A 9,084-nucleotide genomic window follows, 5' to 3' on the forward strand; every position below is an offset into this window, starting at 1 on the left:
GACAGTGATTCCTCCATCCCCACCTCTCTGGCTCCTGGCTCCTGGCTCCCACTGCTGAACTGGCCGCACCTGTATTGTAATGCTAGTGTAGAGGAGGCCCTACTGGGATTTCCACTGGGAGACTCCAGCTTCCACACAGTTCAAAAGCCACCTCAGTGAGGCAGCTGTGTGCCCCTTCCTCCCCCTATCACTCAGTTTCCAGGGGCTGAGCTCTACCTGCAGCTTCTGGAAGGTAGTACCTCTGCCACCCACCTCTCAGCCTGGCCTAGCCCTTTTCCTCCATGTGAACTACCTACTTCTTGCACAGCACAGAAATATCAGGGAACTGGGCTGTCAGTTTTGATGCTAGTATGGGGCATGCTGGGGTGCTTGTCAAGTATCTCCTTGCTATGAATTCTCCTCAAATTCCTGCCAGGTCAAGGATTCCAGAGAGAGTATGCAGGCCTGACAAAAGCCCCCCAAGACCTCCCACCCAGCCTTAAATACTTGACACGACTCCTTGTTCCAAGGTCCAGGGTTAGAATTAAACATGTGGCTGGCAAAAGCAGGTGTGTGTCCCCCCCACCCCACTCCACCTCATCCTCCCTCACCCCGCAATAACAGTTATTTTACTCATAGTCACAGGGAACCACCGAGAAGTGGAGAGCCAACTGCACCTCAGTTGCAGTCATTGCCTTTTGAAAGACTGTCAGTGGCAGGCAGAGTTCTGGTTGGTCAAATGCATGTGCTCAGAGGGCATGGAGCAAACTGTGAATAACAAACAGCACCTGCATGGGTATGTTCTGCCTTTGTCCCAGGTCTGGCTTCCTGGGGCCACAGGCTGGGAGGAGGAGCAGGATACTGAGTGTGGGCAGAAGATCAGTGGCTGTAGTGGCAGCTTCTACACTGAGCCTCCTTGCCGACGCTGCTGTCCAGGCTCCATCCCCCTTAAGAACCATTGGCTTACAGAGGCCATCCTGTGACCTCATAGTGGAGTATCTACAGAGTTAAATAGGGAATAGGCACCAGAGCTTTTACAAAATAACTGTTGTATCTACATCTAGCAGTATACACACAGAATTGTACCAAGTACCTAACTACTATAGCTTCGTTTTCCAGTGTTTTATATTAAATATATGCGTCAGCCTGTAAAATTAGTATTTTGTGCAAAAGAGAGGAAGATACAAAACTATCTGAAGGCTGAATGGCCCTCACAGTTGTAGGATGCCTTGTGATTTACTGAGCAGTTTTCTTTCCTATGATCTTTATAGATGGTGGGGAAACTGCCTCAGAACAGTTGTGACTACACCATCACCCACTGACCAGAGATGCTAGTACAGTACTAGCACTCATGTCTGATACCAGGATTCAGGCTTTCACACCATCACACTGAAGTTTTGCACAGAATTAACACAAGGCAATGGACTTGTATGAGGTGAACCTGGAGATCCTTGGTTCTGAGGGTGTTGTGAGGTAATCTTACAGTCACAAATAATAGCAAGTGTTGATGCCTTACTTGGGGCAGTTTAAAGAGCACTTCTGCCCTAACTGGTTTGGCTCAGTGAATAGAGCGGCAGCCTGTGGACTGAAGGATCCCGGGTTCGATTGCGGTCAAGGGCACATGCCTGCGTTGCAGGCTTGATACCCGGTGGAGATGTGCAGGAGGCAGCTGATCAATGATTCTCATCATTGATGTTTCTATCTCTTACCCTCTCCCTCTCTGAAATCAATGAAGATTTAAAAAAAAAAAGCACTTCCCCGTATGTTATCATAGGGGCCACTACCAATGAAGTGTGCACATACACCCACTGCTCCTGACTTGAGAGACCTGGAAGCCCCATATGGGGTGCCTGGGTGTGGCTCTCCACGTTTTCAAGATCCTGCTTCAAAAGGGTGGGGACACTTTCACCCTACGTGATAGCCACCCCATTCCCTGGGACAGCCCCTGGCTGGAGACTTGGAGCCTTTGTGTGTGGGGCTTTGCAAGGTTCTTCCACCTTGGGGACCTCTCTGACGACCCGTGGTGTGAGGTGGGGGTGGCCAGGCCAGCTTTAGGACCAGGTGGTGACTAGCCAGAGGCTGGCCACTCCTATAAGCAGGGTGGGAGCTGTTACTAAATCACTTGTATCTACACCTAGCCCTTTACATCTGGCTGGGTCTGAGCCAGCAACGCTGAATGCACCGGGGAATCGGTGATGTCTGCTACTGCCCCCTGCTGCTGCGGCTCGCAGCTGAGGGGGGGTGGGGGGGTAAGTGCTTTCTGGCAGTCAGGGAACTGCCCAGAGGCATTTTCCTAGGTTGGGGACGGTGGTCTTCACAGACTTGTTCCCAATGGTTCCCTCAGAGGCCTCAAACCCTTGTGGGCCCTAGCCGGTTAGGCTCAGCGGGTAGAGCTTTGGCCTGTGAACTGAGGAGTCCCGGGTTCGATTCCTGTCAGGGGCACATGCCCGGGTTGCGGGCTCAATCCCCAGTAGGGAGTGTGCAAGCGGCATCTCTCTCATCATTGATGTTTCTCTCTCTCGTCCCTTCCTCTCTGAAATCAATAAAAATATATTTAAAAAGGTAAAAGGGGACATTCATTCCTTTAAAAAAAAAACCCTTGTGGGCGGAGAAGCGCGGTGCATGCATGAATCCTAGGGTCCTGATCACTCAGCTGGGGAAGGAGGTACAGATCCTGGGGGCCCAAGTCGCTCACTGGGAGGGGCTCTCTAGGAGAGAAACTGGCAGAGGTATCAGTGGGCACCCGCAGGGCGCAGGGCGCAGGGCGACCAAAGTTGGGTTGGCTGGCTTCCAGGCGCTGGTGAGCACTGGCTGGTGGGGTTAGGGGCGTGGCCTCGAGGGGCAAGGCTGTCTATTGAGAAGTGCTTTTGTTTTAATCCTCACCCGAGGGTATTTCTTCCATTTTTAGACAGAGTGGAAGGGGGTGAGAAGTGGAGAGGGAGAAAGAGAGAGAGAGAGAGAGAGCGCGCGCGATAAACATCTCGCCTACCACTCGCGCCCCATCGGGGCGGGACCGAACCAGCAATGCCTTGACAGGGAATCGAACCCGCGACCCTTTGGTCAGCGGGCGGACGCTCTAACCACTGAACCACCGGCCAGGGCGAGAAGTTTTTCTCTCCATCTCCTGTCCTCCATGAACATCCTGCCCTTTCTCCCAACCTCGCAATCTCCCTACCACCTTTCAGGAGCTACTCTCTCCTCCAGCTCCTAGTCCCAGGCTCCATTTTTGCCATCCTCCCCTCGCCCCCCAACTCCAAGCCCCCAGGACGCGAACATCAGCGACGCAGACTGGCCTAGCGGCTCGGAGCCAGCCCCCGGCCATTCCCTCAGGTGAGCTGCTCCTCTACCTGCTCCCTTGCTCCTCTACCCATCACACCTGGACCGGGCAGGTGCTCCATGACCCTTTCTTCCCGCCCTGCTCCCAGACACCGAGGGGCCCGGGCAGTTCTCCACCTGCGGGGCCAGGGGGGCAGGACCCGGACCTGCAGAGAAGGCGTGGAGGTGGATGGTCACCGTGAGCCCGGGTTTTACCCTCCGGGAGGAAGGCCACTTGCGCGCAGGGTGTTCTGCAGCGACGGGGGCCCCGCGACCTGACCGCCCCTCTTTCGGCGGAACTGGGGGCGGGGGGCAGCCGTCGCCAGGGCCACAGGCTGGGAGGAGGAGCAGGATACTGAGTGTGGGCAGATCAGTGGCTGTAGTGGCAGCTTCTACACTGAGCCTCCTTATGTGTGTGGGTCCTGATTCTGGGTACAGATCATTCAGCAAGCATGGCTGATTCAAGGTTGCCCACCTCTCCACTGAGCTGTGTGGGTTCTCAGGGGCAGACATGGCTGATTTCAAGACCCCCTACTCCCAGCAGAGCAATGGTGAACTCCTCTGGGGTTCTAAGGATAGAAGCAGCTGGGGAGGCTCAGGGGAAAACATTTGCCTTAATGGGCATCTGTGGAGGTGCCCTGGGCAGGAAGAGGCAAAGCAGGGTGGGGCTGCTGGGCAGGTAGAATGTGTCCTTGTTCCTCCCACCCTCGGTGAACCATAGAAGTGGCAGGTCTTTGGGGGACAGGATTGCCAGGCCCTAGGCTCCAGCTGAGCAAGCTTCAACCCTCCACCATCAGGACAGCCCCTAACCCTTACTGCTGCCAGATGGGGCTTGGCCCAACCCAGTCCTGGCCTCTGCCCCAGGGCATAGAGAGAGATTTCTCCAAATAATGTCACTCTGCTCAGGTGAGTCCTCCCCCTCCTTCTGAGACCCTATGCACTCCGAATCCCCCCTCCCCCACTCCCTGGTGAATTATAGATCCCAGAGAGCAGCTGTTGGCCCAAAGACCTTGTGTAGAGGAGATAGAAGCCAGAGAAGCTCCAAAATAAAAAATAACTTGTCCAGGGTCAGATGTCATCCCTAATTTCTGGGATGGTAGGAACCCTAGGATGTGATTCCTTTGGAGCAAGGATTGCCTCCACCTCAGGGTGTCAGCAAAGACCTAAGGGTAGACCTCATATAGACCCCCTCCCACTCAGACCCCATACCTGCCTTCTCTTCTGCCCTGGCTCTGTGCCAGTCAACATTGCCTCTGGAGGGCTTACACCTGGAAACATGCCATGCTGTAGAGAAAGCCCAGGCCCTCCAGGCCAGCTGGGCAAAGGAGCGGGGAGAGGGAGATAAAGGGACACAAGACTCTCTAGAACACTTCCTCGGGCTCAGCTACCCACTCCCTTCTAACCCTTCTCACACAGAGCCCTGGGCCATTGTGCCTTTGGAGAGGTCTATGAGGGACTGGTTATGGCCTTCTTGGGGACCCCAGCCCTCTGCAGGTGGCTATCAAGGTGAGAGGGGGTGGGGCTTCTGGCTGGGGCCAGGAGAGCAGGGTTCCAAGGAGAGAGAAGCAATTGCTGATGCTAGGGTCAACCCACCCTCCTGGTGTCTGGGGACCTCAGGAGCTCAGTGCCCTTATCCTCCCCAGAATGCCCGAACTCTGCTCTCAGGACGAGCGGGATTTCCTCATGGCGGCGCACCTGGGGCCACAGGTCATGTGGCAGTTGTGGGGAAGGCACTCAGCATCTGCAGGAGTCGCCTCTCTTCACCAAGGGGCTAAGAGGTAGCAAGTCTAGGGACACCGAGGTCACCTGCAGTTTTGTGGAGCCTAAAGCGTGGTTTCTCTCCCTGCTGGTGATGGGATGTGTGTACCACCAGCCCAGCAAGTTCAGCCATCAGAACATTGTGCACTGTGTGGAGCTTAGCTTCCAGGCTGGCCCTCACCTAATTCTGCTGGAGTTGATGTCTGGAGGGGACATGAAATTTCCTGAGGCGCAGCCCGCCACACCTGCTAAGATCCTTCTCCCAGCCCCCCTGCCCAGGTGCCTCTAAAGACCCTGTCCATGTGTGCCAAAACCTTCATGGGAAAATGCACCCTCTCTCCTACCCAGGCCCAGCCATCACCTCTGGCCATGCAGGACCTGCTCCAGCTGGCCCAGGACATAGCCCAGGGCTGCCACTACCTGAGGAAAATCTTCCTCTGGGGGCATCCACTTGACTGGCAGGTCAGGAGTCATTCTGGTTCATGGGATGCCTTAGCCCCCTCCCCCAAGAAAGAGACCTTCCACATAACTTTAATGAAAGTAGATCAGAGCAAGAGATTCTGAGTTCTGGCAGTCCTCCCAACTCTGTAGGGACATTGCTGCCAGGAACTGTCTGCTGAGCTGCAGTGGACCCAGCTGAGTGGCCAAGATGGGGGACTTCTGGATGGCTAGAGTTATCTACAAGTGTGGGGCCTGGGGAGGTGGGGAAGGTGCAGCTTCAAGGGAGTTTCCCAGCAGCCCCCTGTGATTTGAATAGCTCATCACTCCCCTCCTCCCTCCTATAGAGGCAGTTATTACCTAAAGGGTTGCCAGGCTCTGCTGCCAGTCAAGTAGATGCCCTAGAGGCCTTCCTGAGGGCATCTTCACATCTCCTTTCCCCTCCCCTGGGCCACCTCATGTGAGGGAAGGGGAGGCTGTGCCTGATGGGCTTCATCAGGTCCCCCCCACTCATGGTGCAGGTCTTTTGGGGCACTGCTCTTGGAGATCTTCTCACTGGGCTATATGCTCTGCCCTGGGCACCAGCCAGGAGGTGCAGGACTTCATAGCCAGAGTGGGACTGATGGCCAGCCCCTCCCAGGGGCTGTCTAGGGCCTCTGAGAGTTTGGAGTGTTGCCCAGGGAGGGGGTCCTTCACAGCCATGGTTGAGCACAAACTGCTACTTCTCCCCAGGTATCTCATCATGACCCAGTGGTGGCAGCACCGGCTTGAACTCCGCCCTAGTTTTGCCAGCATCTTGGAGCATCTTCCATACTGGACTTCAATAAGGGGCAGGCGTGTCCGTGACCTGCCCTGACCATCCTGTCTTGGGGGTCAGGAGGGAGGCCGTAAAACAACACTGGCCCACTGCTCCCTTACCCTCATGTGCTCCCAGGACCCTGATGTGCTGAATTCATCTCTGCCAATGGCGCTAGGGCCCAGGAAGAGAAAGGGCTGCTGGGCTGGGGAGCAGGTCTTTGGAGGGGCTAAGGTCCCCACAGGCCCAGGAACTGAGTCTGAAGAACTTCAAGAGCTGGAAAGGGAAGTGGCTGCCCTCTGGCCTCAAGCCCCCCAATGCCAGAGGAATCCCATCTATAGCTGCTGGGCCCCCAGCGGCCCTGAGGGAGGACATAGGCATTGGTGCTAGCAGTGGTTCCTCCCTGCATTCCTCCCAGGTTTCTAGGTGGCTTGTTATTCCAGTAGCCTCTCCCTCACACCTCCACCCGTTTGTACTGCGTGCTTGGGCCTGTCTTAAGGTTGGCCTGCACCACAGGACTTTCCATCCTGGAAACCAGACCCAGGCCTCCTGGGGAGGAGCCTGGCCACTCCCAAACTTTAAACTTTGGGACCAGAGCAGAGGCCAACCCCCTTTCCCCCCGCATGTGGGTGTCCAGTTGAAATTGCCTCCTGCAGGAAGCCTTTGCTGGACTGCCCTTCCCCTATGAGTACCCTTCACCTGGGCCGTCCACACAACCCTACAGACAACTAATAAAGAGCTTTTCTCACCCTGCCAGTGCGGCTCAGCTGGTTGGAGTGTCATCCTGATGCACCAAGGTTGCTGGTTGGATCCTGGTCAGGGCACATACAGGAAGCAACCAATGAATGGATGGGTGGAACAACAAATCTCTCAATCAATCTCTCTCTCTCTCTCTCTCTCTTTCTCTCTCTCCTTTCTCTCCTCTCTCTCTTCTCTCTCTCTCCTTCCCTCCCTTCCTCCTCCTCCTCCTCCTTCTCCTCTTCCTCCTCACCTTCTCTCAAATCAATCAATAAATTTTCTTTTTAAAAAGAACTCTTCTCATATCCTCCAGTGATCTGAATGGACCTTAGAGATGCCTGGGAACTGAGAAAGAGGGGACCAGAGGAGGGAGGAGATGAAGTCTGAGTCACCAAAGCTGGTGTCTTTGAGTTTTATTGGGGAGGGGAGTCCATTGTAGTGTGGGAAGGATAGATCAATAGATCTAGTGCCTGTGAAATAAAATCCGTTATCTCACCTCTCTGGAGAAGTGCAGAGCCCCCTCAGAATAGCTGGACTCAGGAAGAAGTCCATTGTCACAGTGTACCCCCCACCCCCTAACTTAGTGTCATCGGCTCTGGGACCGCTTGGGTTTGTATAGGGAACAGCCTTGGTGCGTGCAGTGCGTCCCACAGTGGTTGGCACGTGGCCCTACAGGACCCTATGAACCACCCCAACCTCTGGGTTTGTCTCTTCCCAGCATGCACAGCGGGGACAAAGCTGCAGGTCCATTTGTGAGACCAGCGGGTCTGTGCGGGGACAGGGGCCTAGTCCCTAGCCTCATCTCTCGGCCAGGCTGGCCAGGATGCTAATGAGATTGTCCAGCCCCAGCAAATAGCCGTCCTCGCGGTTGCCCTCCTCCCAGGGCCTCCGATGGTCCAGGGTCTGGCCGTCAGGGAGGGGCGTGGTCTTGCCGAAGTCGATGAGCCACACACCGGCGCGATGGCTGTGATCGTGTACGAAAAGCAGGGAGCTGCCGATCACCTGCCAAAACCCACAAGGTCAGACCACGGCCCTTCTGGGGAAGCCCTCACAGACCACAGACCAGGAACTTGGCCCTCCCCCCTTACCTCATGCCTCCTAAAGAACTCAGAGACCTCCAAGGTGTCCCGGATCTGCAGCAGGCGGTTCAAATACCTCCGCTGGACAGGGTAGGGTGGGAGAGGAGGGCACATTAACGAAACACTGACCGAGCTTCTGCTAACATTAGGGGTCACGACGCATGCTCTGCTTGGTAAATACCGTGGAGGAAAAACAGGCCCGCCCGTGGCGCGCAGGACAGAAGGGAAGAAACGTAAAAATTACAACACAGCCCGAGAAAAAGCGACGACAGGGGTCACATAGGCGAGGGCACTAGACTGGGTGGCCTGGGGGCGTCCCTCGGTTTCAGGCGCCCCGACAGCGCAGGTGCCAGGACGCGGCACTCACCAGCACTTCCGCATCCCCTTGCACGAAATCCTGGAAGACTCGGATCACCTGCTCCCGGCTCCGCGTGGTCTTGAAGTCTGTGCTGCAGGATCCGTCCGCTTTCTTAATTAAGGAGGTGGGACAGGAAGCGTCAGGGGCCGTACCCGCCAGAGCGGGGAGGATCATTAGAGCAGCGCTATCTCCCTGGACGCTGGAAGCCGGAGTCAGCGAGACGGCCGCCGGCGGGTGCGTATTCAGGGGGGTGGGGTGGGGGTGGGGGGCCCTGGGAGGTTTGACGCCGCGGTGTGGGTGTGCGCTGGGGTGCAGGAGCGGCGGGGCTGTGCAAAGCAAAGCGAGCCCGGCCCACCTTGATGCCCTCGATGCGGAAGCCGAGCGTGGTGCTGGAGCTGATGCCTTCCCGCCACTGCATGTAGCGGGGCTTGGTGACGGCGCGCTGCGCGTGCTCCTCCTCCGTGGGCGCCTCGGGGTCCACGGCCAGCATCTTCTTGTACATGTCCTTCCGCAGCTTGGGTCGTTCGCGGGCTTTGGTCAGCTCCTCTTCCAGGTAGGTCCTACGGAGGCGGAGGCAGCGGCCGGGCTTGAGCGGACTCACCCCAGGACCCGTCGAGCACCGC

At 56.4% G+C, this 9,084-nt stretch overlaps 1 protein-coding gene across 1 annotated transcript in view; it reads right to left on the reverse strand.

The window, feature by feature from the left end:
- Nucleotides 1-7,401: 7,401 nt before the first annotated feature.
- ITPKA (inositol-trisphosphate 3-kinase A) overlaps nucleotides 7,402-9,084 on the reverse strand; it is a gene marked incomplete at its 5' end in the record, with an annotated part of 2,307 nt that continues 624 nt past the window's right edge. Inside the window, 4 exons of the mRNA XM_015557527.1 lie at nucleotides 7,402-8,026; nucleotides 8,113-8,184; nucleotides 8,471-8,572; nucleotides 8,817-9,055. Coding sequence (XP_015413013.1) covers nucleotides 7,823-8,026; nucleotides 8,113-8,184; nucleotides 8,471-8,572; nucleotides 8,817-9,055 — 617 coding nt within the window. The remainder of the gene's footprint in view (nucleotides 8,027-8,112; nucleotides 8,185-8,470; nucleotides 8,573-8,816; nucleotides 9,056-9,084) is intronic.

Source organism: Myotis davidii, unplaced genomic scaffold (assembly GCF_000327345.1).
Source record: "Myotis davidii unplaced genomic scaffold, ASM32734v1 scaffold46, whole genome shotgun sequence".
Lineage (NCBI taxonomy): Eukaryota > Metazoa > Chordata > Mammalia > Chiroptera > Vespertilionidae > Myotis > Myotis davidii.